The sequence below is a fragment of the Passer domesticus genome, chromosome 6, assembly GCF_036417665.1.
Source record: "Passer domesticus isolate bPasDom1 chromosome 6, bPasDom1.hap1, whole genome shotgun sequence".
NCBI lineage: Eukaryota > Metazoa > Chordata > Aves > Passeriformes > Passeridae > Passer > Passer domesticus.
In genome coordinates, this window is record NC_087479.1 from 15903517 (window position 1) to 15926215 (window position 22699).

Here is a 22699-nt window from a genome sequence, read left to right on the forward strand (position 1 = left end):
CTTGAAATAAGTCTGAAAAGCGAGTCTTGGCAGACCTGTTCTGAATTGTGTTCAGTACTGTGCAGCTAACTCAAGTTATAACTCATTTGTGGCTCCAAAGTTTACCTGGCCACAGCTCAAAGTTTTTAAAGGCTGTGCTCACTGAGGAGGTAATTTAAATAGTAATTCATACCTGTGTGATGTCCTTGATTTGACTTAGTCAATGTTGTCAATGTGCTGACAGCTTGTCTGAAACCCTGGGACCCTGCTGACCTGTCTCAGAGCTATGGCTGAAGCCAAGGTTCTCTGTACACTTCAGATTGCAACCCAGACCTCTTAAGCTATTTATGTGCAAGTCCTATGAGTCTTACAGTGGTTTCTGCCTTTCCTGCTGCATTCCCAGGGGAATCCCAGTTCTCCTACACTGAACAGAAAGTGCATCCTAGAGCAAGTCAACTTACCGAGTCACTAAGAGGGATGGTTTTTGACTCCAGCCTTCCCACAACCCCATGTGAACAAGCACATCGCTGGCAGAAACACTCTGGAGCATTAAATTTTTCCATGGTTCCCATGATTCTTCTCTTTACCCAGAACTTGCTGAGCACTCTTGACATGGTGCTGTCTCAGCAGTGCTCTGGTTGGCTCTGCCAGACCAAATGAACACTGCTTTCAGGGCAGAGCCGTCCCAGAGAACAGCAGAATGTTCTGGACCTTGTCTGAAGTAAATATACACTGGAATCTGACACCTGAGGAGCCCTACAGGAGATATGGCTTTGTGAGACTGCCTATTCTAGTCACATTTGCAGATCATTCTGGTTTTTATAAAATGCTTAGAAAATTATGTTTGAAGGCATGAAAAGATCCTAGTTGCTTTTCACCTCACTGGCTAAGTCTTGAGTAGTGTTCCTAACCAGGTGATCATTTTTGCTGCCTGTGAAAATACTGGCTTTATATTGCCATTTAGATTGCATGAAAATTGAGCCTTTCATCTTCTGAAATGTTTCCAGAAACCCAAATTCAGGCCTGGCTTACAGTCCTTTTGGGTGCTTTAATATAAGCTGACTATTAAGAAGCAGTTAGTATGGAGAGAGCTGGTAATGATGCAGCTGAGGAGTTAAACCCCTCATCTTCATTTGAGTCTTTTTATTTTCTTGCAGATGAGAGGATCTGTTCACCACCCTTTATGGAGCTGACAAGTGCCTGTGGAGAAGATACCTTGAAGCTTATAGAGAAGAATGGACTGGCATTCCCATTCAGTATGTACATGAGCTTTTCTTTGGTGCTTCTAGTAGGTTCTAAATACTGCACATGCACCCCCCCCCCCCAAAATATAGCCAACATTGTAGGAGTTTGGGTTTCACTGCCAAAAGTGTCAAGGATATTAAAACTTTCCTGAAACAAATGCTCTGAGGCAGTCTGCTTGGAATGTGGAACAAACCCCCTCCCTATCGGCTTTTACTTTGCCTTTTATTGATGTTCCTTACTTCCAAAACTTCGCTACAGTAAACATGCATTCCTGGGAAATGCTAATAGTTCTAACAAACTTAGCCTCTTGCCCTGAACTTGTGCAAGATGTTTCTCCTGCCAGCTGCATTCATTATTTTTCTTCAGAAAATCACTGCCTTGCTGATCATCCTCTTTTTTCACCCACCTCTCCCTTTCCATGGTCCAGGGTACAAGTATAGTCTTAGAGAGTAAAAGAAAGAGGGTTAACACAGATAACAGACTCCAAGGGCCCACAGCTCAAACAGCTGCTATGAACTGTCTGTGCTTTGTAGCAAGTTTCATTGCAGGGCTTGTGCTTTAATTGGGTCCTTTATTTGATTCCTTGCAGTATAAAGTGAGCAGGATGGTTAGTTGGTGTTTGTTCCCTTGCTGCTTGCCTCATTTGTAAGGTTCAGAGGTAAAGTCGTGTGGAAAAGCATGTTTTGCCCTCCCTGCCATCGCTCTCCCAAATGAGGCAGGTCTCCTGAAGATAGGTTGTGAAGCAGTACTTTAAATCCCACTGAGTGGCTTTGCCCTCCTCTTCACATTGTGCCCTCAGTGCAGACTGACCAGTCCTCAGTAGTCAGCAGCATATATTCAGGAGGTCTGAATCAAACCCACTAAATTATGATGGAATTACAAAATAGCACTGAAAATTAATATACCTTGATATTCTGGGAGTGTTTTTTCATTTTCCTGTCTCTATTTTTATTTTTTTCTTAAAAGTAGTCCAGCACTCCAGAGCGCATGTCTGTGAGACATCGTAAACCATTTTGTAGAATTTCAAGTTCCCAAGCTATTTTGGACTCTAGTTCAGGTTATCTCCCTTTCATAGCTCCCTGTCTTCTTGCCTGGCAATTTGATTCTTCCAACAACCTGCAAAAAAGTCTTGTCCTGTCCACCCCCTCACTACTTGCAAGTTTTCATCTTCTCTCCTTAATACATAAGTAACATCAGCCCTAGTCATTGTATGGGCCCTAGGGTCTTCAGCTCTTCTCTGGCCAGGAGACTTTTGTTTCTTTCCTCTAACTGGCTTTACTCCTCCTCTTAATCAGGATGGAGGTGAGAATCAGGATATACAGAGCAGATAAATGTGAAGGAGAAAGAAAAACTGCCAGGCTTTCTGCCTTTTTCTGTCCTCCTCTATGGCTGCCTGTGAAAAATAAGTTATATCTTAGCTTGGTTCAGCCCATTACATTGCCTTCTCTTCCCTGAAAACAGGGAGGTAAGAAAATAAGTTGGTTTTGACTGTGTCCCAGTTTCTTTGTTTTAAGGACAGTGGTGTTTTGTGGTACATGTAAAGTAGCTCTAGCCTCAGAAAAAAATTACATAGTTGTAAAAATGCTCTCTGAGTTGACAGGATGGCAATCCTCATACCAGTACTAACTTCTCAGCTCACACTTTGCAACTCTGTCCAGTCCTAATAAAGATCTGTGCTTGCACCTTAGTTACAGGGAGGAACTGAGAGAGCAGAGCGTGGAGCAAGCCAAGTTTTGCAGTGATTGAGGACACTGTTCAAGCAAAGACTGTCACTGGTATCTGTTACAGTCAATGCCTTGGTCTGGTGGACTCCAGTGTTTGCACGTGTGGGTGGAGGGGTGGGAGGATTATAAAGGATTTGTGTGTTCTGTTTCAGTGGTCAATTGTCTTGTCTTTTTTATTTACCCAGTTTGTAAAACCAGAGTGGCCCATGGAACCAACTCTCATGAGGTGAGTTAAAATTTTTTGCAGTATTATTTACCTGCTTCCAGTCATGTCCTGTCCCCCACTCCCCCTGTGGTGGTTTGGCTGGTGATTTCCAATCCTGTAGTGGGTAGGAAGAGGGCTGTGCCCAAACAACTTTTCTTCCCCACCTCTCCCTCATGTTTAATTGAAGCACTATTTTTTTTTTAAATTTAAATGAATTTAAATATGATTTGAGCCTCCTGTCACACAAACTATTTTTTTAGCAGTTTATACCTTCTATCATATTGTTGCTTCTAGCAGTTTGTAGCCTCCAGTCAGTTTTGTCCAAGAAATATCCTTAAGAGGTCACTAAATAAAGTTTCTGTCCCAGAAAGTTACTTTTCCAGTATGTATGTGGTACAGATGAGATGTGGGTTTGTGCTTCAGATGGAGCAGCTGGCTCCTTTCCCTGAGGGGGAAGGGAGTAGCAAATAGAGATGGTTTCCAGGCAATGTTCAGTTGTAATAACACAGTGGGATCTGTGGGGATAACAGGACTGGTAGAACTTATCTGCCTTCCTGTAAGGCAATTGCAGCTAAAATGGTTGTATATTCCTGGAATGAGTGCATTACCTATGAGATTAGCTTCCTCTAAATTTAAGTGAGTTGAGTACTGTTTTAATTCTTTTCCATTTGTGCTTCCTGCCTTCCTGCTTACTTCAGATCAGTTTTGAGAATCCAGCCTTTGCTGCTGGCTCTCCTATCTCCTGGCTTCCTTTGTTAACAACATGGCCATCAGTCCAGGTTTCCCAGCTGCTCTTGAAACGTGCTCTACGGGACATTGCTGCAATGTTTCTGAGAGCTGAAGACCCTCAAGTAAATTGTAAATCTAGTTGAGCAGAATGGCTGTGGCTGAAATCTTGACTGACCAGCACTTCCTTTTAAAAATGCAGTGAGATTTTTCAGGCAGGCTTTACCTTGGCTTATTTCACAAGCCAACAGACAGTCCAGTTAGTTTGTTGGAGCAGCTGCTATAAATTTTTGCTGTCATTCCTGAGAACACTCGGGTACTGGATTGTTAATGAATTTAAGACTCCAATTTTCCTGCTGATTTTTCTGTCAAGAGTTCCTCTGCAACTGCAAAATGAAACACATGAACCTCTCAGTACTTGTCCAGTTAGGCTTGGACTTTATTTCCTTGGTGAATCTTTCTTTGATCTTGTTTCATACAGTGCAGACACCTCTAAGCCTCCTGCCAGAGCAAAAATGAGACTAAAATACAGCCATAGTCTGCACTTTATCACAGGAAATTATGACGAGAGCTTAGGAGGACCCCTGGAAAAAAGCCTAAAGTCTTGCCTAGTACTTTACATAGTAGTAGCAGTAGTCACTTTTGGAGTTGCTGAGTTCTCAGGAGTGATCCAAAACTATATTTATGATCAGAGTGGAACTGTTTTGGAATTGCTTATGGTCAATAGTTACAAAGGAAGCATAGGATAAATACCTGCTTACAGCACAATCTGTCTAAAAGATGGAGCATAGGTCTGTTTTATTAATGACTCCTTGTCTGGCTTTGGTAAATCACTTCAATTTTTGTGGATATATTTCCAATGCAGAGCTGACACTGAAATTAGAGCACCAGAAACCTGCTTTTCTTCATAAGATGGCTGTTAAGAAAGTTCAAATACTGGCTAACAGGGACAGCTGAAAGTTCAGGCTTGAGTTTAAGTTTTGATGTATAAGTTTGGGTTTGGTGTGTGAGTTTACCAGATGAGGCTGGCAGACTCCACTTTTCTCATGTGAGTACATGCTGTTGTTAAGCTGGGGTGGGGCCACCCTTTCTGTGGTGTCTCTAGTTCTACATGGCCTCTGCACTAGAAGTGGCCTCAGCAGCTCAGCACTTGACCCCTGGTTTGCCAGCACCATTTGTTAAACCCGAGCAGAAATGATGGCTGGAAGTTGTGCTTCCTGGCTGCCAGTGGGTCAGAACATAACTAACCTTTGGTAAAGCTGCCATGAGACACCTCTCGCCTGAAGGAAATGTATCCAGAATTTTTTCTGAGCATTTGAGCAGACAAGAAGGAAAAGGCAAAGAATCACTATGTTTTGTGAGAGTGAATTCCTTGTGGATATTGTCAATAAAGATTCTTGGTGCAAATGTTTTGTTTTGCCTTCAAAAGAGCTCTGCATTTATAATGAGAAATGCTATTTGGAAATTATGACATCAAGTATTGTACCCACATTACTGCCAGACACAGCACGTCTGTGCTAGATGACAGAAAGCAAGTGCACCCTGCAAGCAAATTCTTGGAGCTCTATTCATGCATGTTAAAAACCATGAGACATCTCAGTGAACCGGCATAACGCACCAGCACGGGATTTATAGGGGTTATATGGGCTGTGTGCTGTCCAGGGGGCTGCCAGCACAGAGCTTTGCACAACACAGGCCTCACGTAGCTTCCACTAGGTCAGTGCTGTGCTAAGAAGATAAACTCTGGCTTTCCACTCTTCCAAAATACCTGTTCATCTTATGTTTATTTGTGGGAATCAATTAATAGTGGAAGAGAGCACCATAGGAACAGCACAGTTCTTGCCAGTGATGTTGTAGACACTGTAATGCCAACAGTCCACACAAGAGGAGGAAGAGAGCAATGTTTCTTGCCACCAGTAAGAGACAAATGAGGTGTGATGTTGTTGCTGTGAATCATCTTGATGGATGATTCTGCTGTTGAAGAAATTTCTTGCACAGGTTGTTACCATTCACAAAGTCACTCTGTGCTGTGTAGTAGAGACAGCAAGAATATCAGTTGCAAGTAGGTATTGAATGCACGCATTGACTTGAACATAGAAAATGTTAATCTGCTGAGTTATTGTGCATGTGTACAGTTACTTGATCATTCATAAGGCCCAATAAATGCCTTCCTTTTTGGCATATTTATTCCAGTGCCTTCAAGAGGACTATCTGTTTAGAGTAATGGGGTGAAACCAAGCAGGAAAATTGATAGGCCAGCATTTGTCAGCAGTAAGAACTACCAGAATCTGAGAAATGTCCTCTGATGGTGTGGGTGAAGCCCTGGTGCTTAGTCTGTTGCAACTGGGCTGAACCAAATCGGGCAAATAGAGCTGTGAGGAAGAATTCTTGTAGTTAGTGCACAGAGCTGTCCTTGTGTTGTTCTCATGATACAGGCTTGTATTCAATACAAACTTTGTTATCTGTGTTGGTCAGATGTTTTATCCTTCTGTTTTACCTGCAGTTGCAGTAGTTTCCCAACTAAAGGCAGCAAATGAAAGTGCAAAGTGCTGTGAAGAAAATGTTGATTGAAAATGAAAGCTTCACTGCCAGTAGTGTTTGCAGAGCTGTGTGTCACTTAAATGGAACACAGTGAAATAGAACAAGATGCAGAAAAGGAGATGTTCCCCTTGTTGCTTGTCAGGTGTGGGTAAGCATGAAATTATTACCAGCCTTTTGCACAATGACATCTGTGTGTTTGCAGATGGCGATCATCTTCAACCAGGAAGGCCTCAAAGCTGTTCGCCCCCCTTGTGTCATTCAGAGCTTCATTAATCACAATGCTGTGCTCTATAAAGTTTTCGTGGTTGGAGAGTCTTACACCGTGGTGAAAAGACCATCTTTAAAGAACTTCTCTGCAGGCATCTCAGGTATGTTGTACTGATTTAAGAGAAAATGTCTGTTCTTGCAACTTCAGCAGGAAACATCTCTGAAGAAAATATCTGTGAAAAAACTGCTGAAGTGAAGGCAGCTGGTTTGGACATGCCATGTTTCCTCTTCTGTATTATTTCAATAGAAAGGGAGATAACTCACCTGCTCTGGAATATGTACGAATGGCATTCATATAGTAAATATTTATACAATGGTAACCTGAGTCTTACCTGTTAGACCCTGTTTTATGTCATGTGGAAAGGGGGAGAGGGAGAGAAGTTCTCTCCTTTCACAGTAAGTTCATGTGTCATTTGTTCCGGAACTTGTTTATAAATGTGCTTTGGAGAGAATTTCCTGAATTCCATCATTTCAGCACTTCCTCTCCCTATTTTTACCTTGAATATGTGTGTGTTTTAAATTAAAGATCACTTGTGCTCTCCCCTAAATGAGCCTCCCTCTTCATGTGAGACCCAGTGTTGAAAATCTTGGTGGCAAGTGTGCTTTGGTTTGTAGATATCATCTGTGTTGGGGAGAAGAAGAAATGGACTTGTCAGTGAGGATTCTTCTGTATGTCATTAGACAGCCATACTTGAAGAGTTTTGGTTAAAGATTACTTAGATTTCCTTTACGGAAAAAGCTCCTATCCAGAGGACTGCATTCTGTGTCCCACCAAAAGCATAAAAAAATTAGCAGCACATCGATGGGAGGAAGCATGATCTGATAGCAACTGGACAAATCCAGGAGTTGAGGATGGGATCAAACTAAAGGAGATAAATTAACAAATGCTAGTTTTTTGTCACTTTTCTTAGTGTTTTTGGCTAATCCTAGTATGTCCATGTGTGCTCACCACTGCATTTCTCACACAAATATGTATTTTGTAAGTATAGGTGTTAGGCTGCTGGTAGAAGTTCTTGTCTGTAGCTGTATGTGCCTGTATTTACATTTAGGTCTGGTCTATGTCCTGTTCAAATTAATTAGATCAGAATTTGTGTTCATATAAACTATTAGGACAGTGGCTTCTGTCACCTGCATTCCAGTGATGCCTCCAAAAGAAGGACAGGTCCTGGCCACAAAATATATTGCTTTCTGCCATGGTCACAGTGTCCTGCCCAGGTTCACAGGGCTCTCTCTCAGTGTAGCCTAGGTGCTACTGGCCCACCGCCTGCAGTGAGTGCAGCTTCTCTCTTCTGTCACACACCTTCCCCTTGGAACTGTCACTTTGAGTACAGCACATTAGTAAGAACTAACTTAATTATCTGACTGAACTTAGTTAATTTGCTCTGGTGAGGGAAGGAGAACTGATTTCTGTTTACCCAGTGTGTGGTTCTATTTATCTCTGTCCGAGAACCATGGGTTATCTGTCTGGGGGTCCCTGCCTGTGCAGGCAGCCAAGTGCCAGCAGGCAGGAGAGCCCTGTGCATGGGGTGGATGGTTGAGACCAGGAGAGATTCATGGGGCTGCACTGCCACCTACTGTTCTTTGCACTATTCCTTTGGAAATTAAAACCCGGTATAAAGTTATTTACAACCTGTTTTTAATTGCAGACAGAGAATCAATATTTTTCAACAGCCACAATGTTTCCAAACCAGAGTCCTCATCTGTCTTAACAGCAGTAAGTACACTTGGTCTTTTTCCCTCTAGTGCAGCTGGAAACCTATCTAATCCTTTCTTATGGAAGTGTTAGTAGCTAGTGACTCTCTTTCACAAGCTGTCTGCTTCTGTGTTGCAGGCTGAGGTCTGTTTGGTACCACGAACCAGCATGACTGTGTCCCCCTCTGGTTTTCCTTACCGAGCTCCGGTGAGGAAGAACTTGTAGCAGGGATGTGCTGCTTCCCAAACTACCCAGAGCTAATCTAGGCAAAGGGAAGAAGGAAGTTCTGAATGCAAACACCTGGCTTTTTACTGTCCAGAGAGATTAATAAGCATAAATCATTCTTCTAGGACTCAGTTCTGTGAGGAAAGACAAACAGTGAAAATTAAAGCATAGAATTGTGTTGGCACAAGGCCACAGAGGGCCAGTACTTGTCTGCCATGTGAGCATGCCTGAGCTGTGACCATGGGACCATTTCTGGATGTCCTTCGAGACCAGCAGTGCCAGCACACTGCTCAATTTCATGCTAGCATTACCAGTTCTTTTAATAAGATTTGGATATATGAATCTTAACAAGTTCTTGGGCACTCAGCTACTGAGAAAGTCACTTTACAGCACTGGGTCCTTTCAGTCTCTTGAGTCTTGGGATTCTTCTCTGTTTCACAAGCTCTGATGGGGGCTAGTTTCATATTTGATTTTGAATTTTGTGTGCAGCACTGGTAGGCATGCTAAATATTAAAACTGTAGTTGTGCTAGTCATAAATCCTTTTGTGGTTATGTTGAGGGAGAAGCTATTATTAAAAATTTACTTTCAGACTTAAGAGAGTGTGCTCCTGTGGTTTGCCTACCATCTCACTCATACAAATAGGTATTCCAGTCATGCTTCTGTAGGCACTCATTTTAATAAATACTTACAAAATAATTTGTACATGACAACCCTCATAAAGGGTATGCTCTGCCCTTAAGATATCAGCTGAGTTGTATTGTATAACTCAGATTAAAGTAACAGTAGGAGTCTGTCCTGTCAGCCCTTTAACACAGACCTTGATCTACTGAAATAATAATGATAGCCAGAACTTTTGCAGCACAGGGTTAAATATGCCACCTGTATATGTTTTTTAAGGTGTATATCTAGTACTTAAAAGAATGAGTTTGATTCTCCATTCATTCCTACATTGCTTTGCTTCTATAGCTGCACCACTATGAAGAGGAAGAACTAGATGCTTTAGAGCAGACGAATTTCCAGTTTAGGAAGGATTTTGAATTATGGAAGTAGTTTCTCTTTGGTATCTTTCTCGGTTTCATGCCACTGGTTCTCTGCAATTAGATTTGGTGGATATGCACCTGGAAACTTCTGAAAATCAATCTTTCCACTATAAAGGCTGTTTGAGTCCCTTAGTAATGTGTCTTTTTCCATTATAGCTGGATAAAATCGAAGGAGTATTTGAGCGGCCAAATGACGACGTCATCCGGGAAATCTCTAAAGCGCTGCGGCAAGCTCTGGGAGTTTCCCTCTTTGGAATTGATATCATCATTAACAACCAGACTGGGCAGCATGCAGTAATTGATATAAATGCATTCCCAGGTAAGAAAGGCCTTTCCAATCCTGCTTGGTGGAGCAAGTTTTACTGCTGTTGTCTCACATCATTGCTTCCCAGGCTGGGGGTGGGACGGCAGCCACCAGATGGTTCTGAGATCAAGTACAGGTCAGTCTGGGAAGGAAGAACCCTAATCTAGATATAGAACTTGCAATTGAAGTATCAGCTCTTAGGAGATACGGTCAAATTTTAGTGGCCTGTTGTAACATAGCTGTTGTGCCCTTCTGTGCAAAGGGAAACTTAAGAACTGCAGTGTGGAACTGTGTGCTGGAACCTACACTTTATGGGCCTAGTCCTCATTCTGAAATGAACAGAATACTAAATTCTATTTTAGGAAAGCCTTGAAAGACTACTATTTTTTGTTGAGACTCTGGGCCATTAAAAAAAAATGAGGGGATAGAAGCAACAATCTGTTCCCTTGAAAATTTCTTCCCATGCAAATTGATACCCCACAAAAAGACATTTGTGCACAAAAGCAATACCAGGAATCTGAAAATGATAAAATTGTAGCACAGAAGTTGCTGTAGAGAGTTAGTGTCCTTGCAGGTTCTCATAAATGTATCCTGGAGTAAACGGAGGGATTAGGGCATGTAGAAATGGGTAAATTTGTCCTCCACTTTTTTTAGTGCAGTATATGTCTTGGAAACAACTAAACAAGCTCCTTGATAATCAGAATTATTAAAAGTAGCTGTGTGAATAAGGGTGAGGCAGTAATGGTCTGTCACTCATGCTAAATTCAGTAGTGTAACCCAGGAAAATAACCCTGCTGTTTTGCAGGGTGTTTTTCTCTCTGAGAATCTCCTCTCATTACCTGAATGGGGGTGTTTGTTTCATGAGACTTACACAGGCTGTGTGTAATTTCTTTAAACTGTCATTGAAGACTTTAAGTTTTCAATGTTGCTGTGGTGTCTTTACATCTGCAGGTCTTGTCCTGAGCTACCAGTCTCTTCAGTTTTTCAGATCAGGAAAACTCATTCTTACTGTCCTGTAGTCTTTGTCTGTCTCTGCAGTGACTGGCTTCCTCTTAAAACTCAGCTCTGCTATTCTCAGGTCACTTCCCAGCATGGTTCTACCACATGGTGTTATGCAATTTGCAGACCTATGAAAACACTCTTCTGCCCAGGGCAGTGAAACAACCTAAATTGGGTGTTAGATGGAACCATATCAGTTTTATTAATAGGATTTTATTTCAGACATTGGGTCTTGAAGTCAGTGATAGAGGACATTCTTTTGCAATCCTGTATCCCGCATTTTGGTTTGGTGCTTTGTGCTTTCAGATTTGGGTGTTTTTTTCAAGTATTATTTTGGATTTAGTATTTTGCACAGACTGAAATTCTCCTTTTCTTGAAATATTGAAAAGTCCACATTGGGGAACAGCAATGTGGCAAACATATATTTAAACAGGACCAATGTCTTGTTGTCACTTAACTTTGCAGAACTGCTCTGCTGTACTACCCTAAGGCAGTAGTTTTCAATATTCAGCCCAAGTCCTGCCTTTCAGCCTGCACAGTAATTGGTCTTTGAAGGGGCTTTGAGTTAATAGTGTTTTAGTCCTTGCAAGAGACTTGAGAACACAGAGAAGTTTCTTATGCACTGATCTACATTGTGTCTCATGCAGCAGTTTTTTTGATGGTGAACATGGGGATTGTGATGGTAACTACTGGCTTTATCACTGTGGGATAGGCTGAAGTTGGAGAAAAACCAGAGGGTAGCAGCAGGGCCCAGACATACAGAAGAAAAGGCAGGGGAGAGAAAAAACTGGCTTCAAATTTGTAAAAGGCAGCAGAACAGAGATGAGCCCTGTTCTCAAGGTCTGCTGAGGTCAGAGAAGAAGCAATGGGGTAAAATGCAACAGAAGAAAAGCAGCACAGGTAACTCTGTTGCTCAAAAGCATGTTCATTGACTGAGCCAGCACCTTGCTAGTGAGAAGTTCAAACTCAGCCCACCTCAAAAGAGTCACCAGTGGGCTGCATCAGCAGTGGGATCTGCTGTTCCTCCCCTGGCTCAGTGCAGTCCCAGGAAGTGCCCTCCTTTGCTCTTCTTCCTCAAATCATCATAGCCTTCAAGAGCTGCAGTAGAGCCAAACTGGAGCTGACCCTCCTGGGCATTATCTCTGTACCACTGCTTTGAAAAGGGGAGGGGAAGAGATGCCCTTTAAGGAGTATTCACAGCCTATTTCATGGAACTCCAGCCATGGCTTGGGGCCAAGCCTGACCAAAGCCTTATCCAGCTGCCCAGAGGTTTGCTGCCTTTCTTTTTTGTGTGCTATCTTCAGTGTTTACTGGGCTTGAAGCTTGTTTGAACCTGCCACTCCATGGATGTCATCTAAGATGAGTTTAATGACAGAATTGAGAGCAGGTGTACCTGTGGGAAGGATGTTGTCTGTTATCTGCTCCATTAGCACCAGCAACTCTTTAAAAAGATTTTAAAGATAAATGTCTGAAAGGCCTATTGTGTGTTTTGTTATGTGGGAAACTACTGGTACTATATTTAGCAGTGGTTACCAGCTGAGATATTGAGCTGTAGGCACAGTCACATAGCCTGTGGATGTTTGTCTGACCTCAGATAAGTGAGAGAAAAGGCTCCGTGTAACCTGCTGTTCTGTGATTGTGGCTGAGCTCACCCAGCCCCAGCAGCTGCAGGCTATCACCATGCAGGTGAACTGCTGGCTCTGGTGAAACTGCATGGTAGCTGGGAGCATCAAATCTGAATGTGCATTTTGTGTGTGTAAAAACATTGCTGTAAATGCAGAATATGGGCTGTCCATTTCTCTCTGACCAAGGGAACATGCAGAAAGGCCAAGTGGGCCTGATCAGGGAGTCTCTGAAAAATCAGGCAGGTGGCATCTGTAATGCTAGCTTAAAAATGGTCGTAGCCATTTCTTGCCTCCACCAAAGCTCGCAGAGGTGGGCACTTGTTTTCACATGCATTGCTGGGTGGACATCTTTCCTATCCATGCTCAGCCAGAGGACTCTGGAGACTGTTCTGAGTATAGTGAAATTCAGGCATCTTGCAGACAGGCGTTTCCAAAATTGTTTCAAGTGGGCAGTGTTAGGATAGCACCTGCTGGAGCACGATTCATGCAAGTTATATTTTAGGCATGCAAAAATGATATCCTCCCACTGATTCCCTGTGTAACACGAATCCCAAATTCACTGCCAATAGTTTCTGAAGGTGTAATTCAATCTGCACTTCTTGATTGTGTTATCATTGGAGCACAGCAGTGTCCCACAACTGACTAGTTTGAGAAGTCTACAGGAGCCCTAGGTGAACCAAGTGAGGCAATACCCACAGTTTGCAGCTTTCCCAGGTGTCCTGTGAGCCATGAGTTGAGACAGCTAATTCTTTTCCTCCCTTCCTTCTATTTCCTTGTTACAAGTTTGTAAAGTTTCTTCTGACTGACCGGGCAGAATTACTTGGGCATTTCCACCCAGAGTGCAGAAGGCTGGCACAGACAGAGCCTGCCTGTTACATGCAGCTTTCACTAACATCTGCTGATTTCAGGACAGAATAACTGTCCATCTTATTCCTCTTAAATATTTAAAGCAACTTCTTTGTGAGTTTGCCAGGTGCCCTCCTATAGGGCTAGTTTGTTTTCACTGAGCAGACACAGAACAGACTGGGGTACTATGGATCTCCTTGCTGAATATTAAAGCTGTTACTATGGAGATGGCTTATTCCTGGGGTGTTTGAAGCACTCTGAGTAGATTTGAAGGCTAATCCCATGGCTTTTACATAAGCAAGAAAGCGTAACAAGCACTTCTGTCCAAGGGGTGGAGATCCTGTTCTGACTCCAGGGCCAGCCCTAGGAGTCCTAGTTGACCCCTGCCAATCAGTGCGTTATTGTGTGGGGCAGTGGGAAACTTGGTGTTTTGGAATGAGAGATTTGTTTGGTGAATCCCTTCAAGGGCCTCTGAGAAAAGAGAACTGCGAGCTGTTGTCTCACATTGCTGATGTTTTGTGTGACCTGTTAAGAATCTAGGAGAATTGGGACCAAGTGCAATAAAATCCAAAGAAATGTTTCAGCCTAAATAAGAGTTAATTGGTTGATGTATAGCTTATAAATACACCATAAAATCCCCACATCTATTATAGGTGAAATTGTAGTCTTACTTCATGTTTTCCAGGAAGTTGGGGTTTTTATTGCCTAAGGAAGTTGGTCTTTACAGGAGAATAAAAATTAAAATTGAATTAATTATGGATCTGCGGAACTCTTCTGCCCAGTGATAACATCACTAAAAGTGTTCTAAAGTGTGCATTTACTTTGTGGTCTCTGGTTCTGCTCCTGTGCTGCTGTGTGAATGTGTGCTATTCACATAGGTCATTTAAACTTACTTATTGCTTCAGTCTCCTGTATTAATACCAGGTCACTTCCAGAATACTTTTATAGACATTTTAAAACAATCAGCCTATCTCATTAAACAGCACTGAATGTCATATATCACCTCTAAATACTAAGGCAAACTGACAACAATTTTAGGTAATGCAGTAGCAGTTAAGATCCGTTTCAGGACATTGTACCCATATGTTGCATGTCTGGTTCAATTTTAAAATTAAATCCAATGATAAAACTGTGCCTGTAGCACAGTGTTTAGAATAGACCCAGATGCTCTGTACACCTGCCTCCCTTTGTGTCACCAAAAATGTAATGTCTACTGGTATTTGAGCAACCAGGAAATTTGTTACTAAACTGCATTGTGAATTGTCTGGAATCACTTAACAGAACATGCAGAAAGGTGGTTTCAGTACTGAAATGAATGATTGATGTTTCTATCAAATACTGTATCATTGATGTACGTTTCTTGCCCCTCAGGTAAGACATAACAGCAAACATGTTTTAAGTGTCAAGTTAGGTTAGGTTAGACGAGCATTGCTTCTTGCTCAGTGGGAAGCTGCCTTTTCTGTAGGGTATAAAGCCAGCCCTGCTGTCCTCTGAGGTTTCCCTAACTGAGGATATTGCTGGGCAAATTGTGGAGCGGGTCCAGACCCTCAACAAAGCTCTGCACGAGAGCTACCTGCCATAGTTAACCTGGAAATGGTATGGAAAAGATCAGCATTATACCAGAAAGGTTGTACCTTTGGGAAAAACCTGGACTCAGAAACAAATGATAGAATATGCCTAAAATTATATATATGTATATATACTTGGGAGGAAAAGGAAGCATCAAATCTGAAAGTCAATTGTTTTTCTCATTAGAAAAATACTTTTATTGCAAGAGTCTCTGTTTCTCTTTATGCTAATCTCCTTCTGCTGTCCTTAAAATGATGTAATGGAGAAAACCTTTTTTTTTATAACCTTTTTATGATCAATGGAGGGCAAGGACACTCCAAGAAACAAACTGTTAAAAGAAGCCTTTGAAAGAACCTAAGGAAATTACTTAATTGCCTTTTCTTCTCCCCTCTATTTTTTCTCTTTTCAGGCTATGAGGGTGTTTCTGAATTTTTCACAGATCTGCTGAACCACATAGCTGCTGTCCTGCAGGGTCAGGTACCTGAGGTGACCCAGCTAAACCACAGCAAGCTGCTGGCAGAGCAGAGCGGTGGGATCATGGACGAGCGGATATGCTGTGCTAGCACGGGCTGTCTCAGCGTCATGGGAAAAGACTCCTCCTGGATTGTGGAGAGTGAGAGCAACAGCTCAGTAAAACTGCAACACCAGAGACTAGGCTGCAACTCAGCAGTGTCCCCCAGCTTCCAGCAGCACTGCGTCGCTACGTTGGCAACAAAAGCTTCTTCTCAATAACTTGCCAATGCCATGGACTGAGAAAAAGCCCCAGGGATACAGATTGTGGTCCCAGAACCAGATCAGGCTTTAACAATACAATTGACAAAAAAAATGGGAAAAAACCCAACATAAAACACAAAAAATCAAAATAAAAAAAAACTTTCCATTTGATTTAACCTAATTTTCTGATGAAATGGACTGAAGGGGGAAGAGCGAGAAAATGATCCAAATCCATTTTGTCAGATTCTAGTTGCAAATCTGTAGTGAGTTTACACACACATGTGTTTTAACACTAGTCCTTTCATTCTGGGAGGGTTGCTCTTTCATTTCTATTATTCTTTGTAATCACTGGTGACCAGCATTTTAAAATCGGACCTCATAGTATCAAGAAGATAATAATGTTGAAATGCAGTGTCTGAATGTAACAGTGCTAGAGATTTTTGCCTAAAAAACTCCCCATTCCTCTTTATTTCCAGGTAGGCCATTGCATAAGACAGCTAAAACAACTTCAGTATCTAAACCAAATCTCTTGAAACGTTGACCAGTCATGATGTTGGCAGGTAGCTTGCTGTGAAGCCACTGCACTTTGAGTAGGACAGAGCAGCCTGCTTATTCAGGGCACAGAACCGAGGTGACCACCCCTGTTCCAGCTTTGCAGTTCTCCCCCCAGGCCTCATTGCTTCACTCAGATCAGCTTCTAACCACGCTTGCAAACAGCAACACCTTTCACCCAGAGGGTGCCACTATTTGAGTCATTTAGTAGATTAAATAACATGCTTATGAATTCACATGCTAGTGCTGAAATCTTAGAAGAGTTAATGGAAGCAGCTCATCTCTTCACAGGGAGTTTAATTGTCCTCCCATTGCACTTGTGAGGACTCTGGGACAGCTCTGGGAAAAGGCTGGCAAAGCTGTGCTTTTTCCTTGGAGCAGCACACCTGATCTGTGTATCCTGACAGGTAACACAGTCACTGCCTTCCACAGGTCCATGTTGTTGTGCATTTTATTCTAAAATAAAAACAAAATTCTGTACCTTCATATAAGGTGGAAATACAGGACAGCTCTAGCTTGGAGACCCCGTTACTTTGTTGCAAGCTGCCAGGCAAGGCCATATGGTAATTTACAACAGTGCTGTATACTATTTGTAAACTATAGCACAGCCAATTTGTATCTCTTGAGATATCTTTTAGTACGGCAGCATCTTCTGCTGTTGAGAATTCCTGCAACTTTTGCTAGTTCTGAACACTATATTGGAAATATCCAAGTGCTAAGAACAGAAACACTATTTTGGTAGAAGTGGCCTTCTCTTCCCCTTATTAGCCCTAAAATACATTTAAGAAGGGTGATGTTAAGAAAATTTCCTTAGTTAAGCTCCTAGCTTGCAAATATAGGAATTTCTCTTTTCTATAGCAGTTGTTCATAAAGCATCTGTCACTGCAGCATTTAATACCAGTTTGGTTAGTATCATGTGTTAGATGGCTACTCAGAGGGAAAGGGTCTAGAACTTAAAGCCCAGGTAGACTGTGGAGAGAGGATTAAACTGTGTAAAAGATGTCACCACCCTATCTGATGGTACTAGTCCTAGAGGGGAAAAAGTTTTGAAGAGTGTTATGTAGCAGATCTTTTATGTAAACAATGCTTTTTCTGTAGGAGAGATTGGTCATCTTCCAAAATGCCATTCTTGGGAATTTCCTATAGCCAGGATTGAATTTTTCAGGATGATTTACACAACAGAAGATTATTCCACCTCTACAGGGATTACTGGCTTTAAAATATGTCTATGAAGAACCTGCTGGGCATGGTATCATTCAGATCCCAGGGTGCACATAAGCACAGCCAACTTCCTCAAGTGTTGCAGATCAGTTCTGAGCTGGGCACGCTTCACAACCCTTGTATGCTTTGAGGCTGCTGGATCCCCTGTTGTCTGCAGCTTGCAGGTCTTGGATGGCTGTGGTGTGAGTGAGTCAGATGTACATAGGTAAGGGTTTATAAAAGTATTCATGGTAGACCAAACCTTTTGTAAAGCCATGACTAAAATGAATTGACATCTACAGTTTGGGGTTTGTTTTTGTTTGTTTAAAATAAAAAGTGTTTTTATGTTACATGTGTAACAAAAGATGCCCTCAGGAAGGAACTTGCTAGTGCATATTTTTGTATGGTACTTTCTTGTAACCAGCTGGTGGAGTGTTTGTAGACTTGCCTATTGCTCCTTTTATTACAATGGCTTGGGCTTTTTTGGTTTTTTGGGTGTTGTTTCTTTATCGGGTGGTGGGGATGAAGCAATGATGTTAGAACTGAGTTACTAACTCAAGACCTTTCAAACTAAGTATGTTTACATGAATCTGAGTGTTGGATCCAATGGAAATGTCTGTATGCTGTTTCCTAGTTAGAACATCAAATAAGAATTTTATTTTCCTGGCTGCCTTCTGAATTTTGGTTGGCCTATTTTGCACTGCTTTTTTTCTCCAAAATAAACTACTGAAATATAATTGTGCATTTTAAACTTGTTTACAAATGATTGTTAGAAGTTTATTTTGTAATTCTCTGAATGCTTGCAGAAATACTATATTTAAATATTACTCCAGACCTTGGCAGTAACTAGAAAACAAGTTTAGGTCATTGGTGTGATCAGTGACACTTTTCCCATAGTCTGTAATTTATTTTTTATTTATCGAATGTATCGGTATCACTTTAATTTACCAGGTGCAGTTATGCAGGTACCTGTTGTGATGTGGCATTACAATAGAGTTTTGACATAAATTACCATGCATTTGCTGTACTACTATATTTCCTTGCAGAAATTAAGGTAATGGCTCGTGTACTAGAATGTTGCTAAATCACAGGGGCAAATTGGAAGACCAATTTGTAAAAGCCAAAACTGTAAATTACTGAGTATCCAGACATACAATTACATTCTTGTAAAACATTTGAGCATGAGTATGTTACTAAGCTTGTGCTAAAGTGCTTTTTTGAATTGCTGCCTCATTTGGTAAGTTCAGGATAGTTTTGATTTAAGATAAGCTTCACAGTAAGTTTGTTAATATTCTGTAGTCTTGTCTTTCTTTGTAAAAGTAGGAGTGTAGTAACATTAGATCATAACAGAATGCCCTTGCTCTTAAAATTGCAGACAATCTGAGGAGATTTTTCATAATGTCTGTTTGAATTCTTTCTATTGTGAGTTAGAAAAAGGTTATTCTGTGTTTTCAGAGGCATAGCTGTTACTGCTGTGCTGATGAGAGCAATTGTATTAAAATTACATGGTCACCAGGTAGCTTTTTAGGGATTTATTACTGTTCTGCTTCACTCTTTGAAATCCATGAGAATACCATTAGCTTGACTGGAATTTCTCCAGGTTTTGTGTCAGCATGGTGGAGATGAGACTCTGGTTTCCACTGTAATTATGTAATTAGCTTCAACAGGTGAACATCTTTCCCCGTTGAAGAGAACTTGAATGGTATTACTGCTGCCTGTGCTGTAAAGTCACCCTCTTCCTCTTCTACCTGACTTGGCCACGTTGTGCCTGACTTTGTAGCCTGTGCCAGAACATCCTGATCATTATGTTAAAGCCAACTGCAGAAATGCAACCAAACCATCAGCATCAGTGCTAGCTCTTGTGGTTTGTGTAATGCAGAAGCACTGGGCCAGTGATGTTTTGCCTTTGGTTGAAGTCTGGCTGTACAATCTTTGTGCTGAGGAACTGATCAACTGGGCTGGTCAGTAGGTAGCATAAATTCAGTATTACATTTCAGACTGTTGTAATGTTAAAGCTGTTTAAAGATCTCCCTCATCATTGTGGGAATGTGTGTGCAGCAGGTTGCACAGACAGAAATCCACCAGTTTAATTTTTTTCTCATTGTAGATGGTTACATCTAAGAACCCAACCCAGAGGCATCAGGAGATAATGAGAATTGCTCAAGACAAAGCCTCAAGTTTTCTAGATGTACTGTGGGCAGTATCCAGCCAGGCAACAACCAGGTGGAGCTGTGGTTAGATAACAGAGGCAGAACACAGTCCAAAGGCTGTGGGGTCCAAAGGATAAATGGGGTCAGAGGTGTTTGAATTGTCTGGCAAAAAAAGAGCAAAACAGGAAAAATGCTTCTGTTTTTTTTATCCAATTTAAAAAATCCAGACTTCTCAGTTCTTAGACTAACACTGATTTCCTTAAGTCTTTGCATGGCAGCAGTGACAAGAGATTCAGGCTTTTCCACACAAGCTTTTAGCCTTGCCTTCCACAGCTGTGCAGAAAATCTTGGATTTTGTTTTTTTAGTGAACAGAGTCTGAGTTTGTAGCAGTCTCCCCATGCACACACTTGCGGGAGTTCACTTGCATTACCCTGCTAATTTTTTCCCCTCTCCTTTTTAGTAAGAGATGTATTGATTTCTGTATTCAGTATACAGTTACTTTATGGTGTGTGTTTTGTAATTAGGAATATGTGAAAATGCTTTGTGTAGATTAAAATATTTCCTTTAATACAATCTCCTCTCGCTTTCATAGAAAAATGGACATGCCATTGCAGATCACATTGCTGATTTTATTTGTAATATTGCTTTAATATCTGTTTCAGAGGAATGTAACCTCCAGACAAAGTACTTTCCACATCTTTACTACTTTCCTTTCACTCTTCACCTTGTGTGGATCCAGGCCATCAACACTTGAGCTTTTGACTGGATGGGTTTCATGGACTCTGTCACATTTACGTGGCCACAAAAGTTACCTGAGATGGTTGAAGTTTGGGAGGATCCAGACATAAATGGAGTGATTCCTCAGCAACACAAGCACAGTAGCACTTGTAGCAAGCAAAGGAAATTGGTTTTGCTCTTATGTGTGCAGGTGGCTCTTGGGGTCTGGTCCACTCTGCTCTTGGGGCAGCTTTCCTGTGGAAGTAACAAAATCTGAGAGATAAACATCCTTTATCTGTGATGCAGAAGGAAGGCAAGGAGAGTAGAGCTTGGGAGTAAAATCCTAGCCAGAGGACATCATTACACCAATTGTCCAGAATTTCACTCTGTGGTTTTTAATAGCATTCTGGGGTGATGTTTTCTTCCTCTCCATCACTCTTACCCTGAATCCACTGGGGCTGATGATCACAGATGCCTGTGGCCCACATGGGTTCATTAGCAGGTGACCTTACCCAGCATGTCATGAGTTTGCAGTGGGCTCCCAATGTGTTGGGAAGTTTTTGTTGATGGCCAGGAATTCTCTTGAAACTCCAGAAATAGCTGAAACAGCAAATGGGGTTCATGAAAATCAGGTCTTCCTCTTCCAGCATTTTTAAAGAAACCCACATTTTATTTCCTCCTTCATTCTTTACACAGTAGTTTTAGATATAAATTATTTTAACTTCTCTTTTTTTGTGTGTGTGAAAAGTCATATATACATATATAAAGTTATTAAGTGTTGAGAATATGTTGAGTATAAAATAGTGACTTCTTTGTTTCAGATGTTAGCAGCCCCTAAAAATGAGTTGTTTATCCTCTTGTAAAGTCAGTGCTGTAAAAAAATATTAAAAAAATAAAAGATGTGTTAGATGTATCTTTTATTATTTATTTCTGATTCAGTATTTGATACAGCTTGTGTATACCCTTGTGACAACCACATACTAAAAACACTGTCGTTCTTAAAATGGAGTAACAACAATTCCTTGGGATCCCAACAGTTGTGAGAGACTTGGCCCTCTGGGTGTGAGTAGTGTTGGATATTGTCCTTCAGTCTCCAGCACTGCTTCCCCCCAGGCACGGCTGAATCTCGGGGACCATTGTGTGCGTGTGCTCAGTTTCGCAAGTTCTCTGGTATCTGTGTTCAAATCCAGCTGTACAGTGTTAACAAGTGTGTCTTGTGATTCGCTTCAGCCTGGTTCACTATGACTTCTGAAACATAATTCCCATTTTGTACTTAAATTTGTATAGAATTATACCAACCCTTAAAAGATCATGGCTTACTGTAAAACCCAAAATACTTGCTATTTGGCATCTTCAATTGCATGACTGATCAGATCAGACAATGGAGATGGTGCTTTCATCTAACAGCATTCATTCAATGGTAATATATTAATTTTCTTTTTGTTTGCCAAGCATCTGTTTTGGACAATTGTTTTGATTTCAACAGTAAAGCAATATGCAGTAGGTATTGTGGCATTATCTCTGTAATTGTTTTGAAGAGAGGATTGTCCCTTTCCAACACATAATGAAAATAAATGCCTTATAACAAGTTCTAGTTGTTTCCTCTTTCTGAGTGGATAGGACAGCGAGGTGAGCAGCTCATGGGGGAGGCCTGTCTTCATGGGAATTCAATGTTCACATCCTTTGCGTGTGCAGCCCCATACTCAGGCCTTGAACACCATCTTTCCATCTGAAGAAAGTCCTTGAGTCACAAATATTTGTGATTACTTGAATATCCAATTAAGACAGTATTTAGAGTAGCTGCATCAAGTAATAATATTTTTCCTCTTGTTGATTTTGCGTGAGGTATGGATGCAGACAGGAATTTCTGTCTGCTGCTGCCATCCTTAGTGAAAAAACTTGTCTAACTCCTTTGGACATGGCTGCATTTCTGTGGGGGTGGTTTGGTTTCTTGGGTTTGGGATTGGTTTGGGTTTTTTTTGTTTGGTGGGGATTTTTTGTTTGTTTTGTTGTGGTGGGGGTCTGAGGGTTTCTGTGAATTTATTGTGACAAGTAGGCCTGAGTTTGCAAGGAGTTGTATGGGTGCTGCTACTGGCATAGACTCTGTTCCAAAAATAAATGGAAGAAATTAAATCATAGAATATGTCAAGTTGGAGGGCACCCATCAGGATCATCAAGTCCAACCCCTGGCCCTGCACAAGACACCCCAAGAATCGCACCATGTGCCTGATTGTCCAAATGCTTCTTGTACTCTGTCAGGCTTGGTGCTGACCATTTCCCTGGGGAAGCTGTACCAGCTATAAATACAATGTACTTACAATATACAATATTCAGATTAAAAATACAGTATTGAAATTAAAATTTAGGTGAAGATCA

The 22699-nt window shown here is 41.4% G+C and overlaps 1 protein-coding gene across 3 annotated transcripts in view; it reads left to right on the top strand.

Moving 5' to 3' along the window:
- ITPK1 (inositol-tetrakisphosphate 1-kinase) overlaps positions 1 to 21911 on the top strand; it is a 141550-nt gene extending 119639 nt beyond the window's left edge. For all 3 annotated transcript variants that reach the window (XM_064423532.1, XM_064423531.1, XM_064423530.1), the window contains exons 6-11: positions 1137 to 1235; positions 3134 to 3174; positions 6623 to 6788; positions 8334 to 8401; positions 9803 to 9965; positions 15399 to 21911. In XM_064423532.1, coding sequence (XP_064279602.1) covers positions 1137 to 1235; positions 3134 to 3174; positions 6623 to 6788; positions 8334 to 8401; positions 9803 to 9965; positions 15399 to 15721 — 860 coding nt within the window. In that variant the 3' untranslated portion in view covers positions 15722 to 21911. The remainder of the gene's footprint in view (positions 1 to 1136; positions 1236 to 3133; positions 3175 to 6622; positions 6789 to 8333; positions 8402 to 9802; positions 9966 to 15398) is intronic.
- The last annotated feature ends 788 nt before the right edge of the window (positions 21912 to 22699 follow it).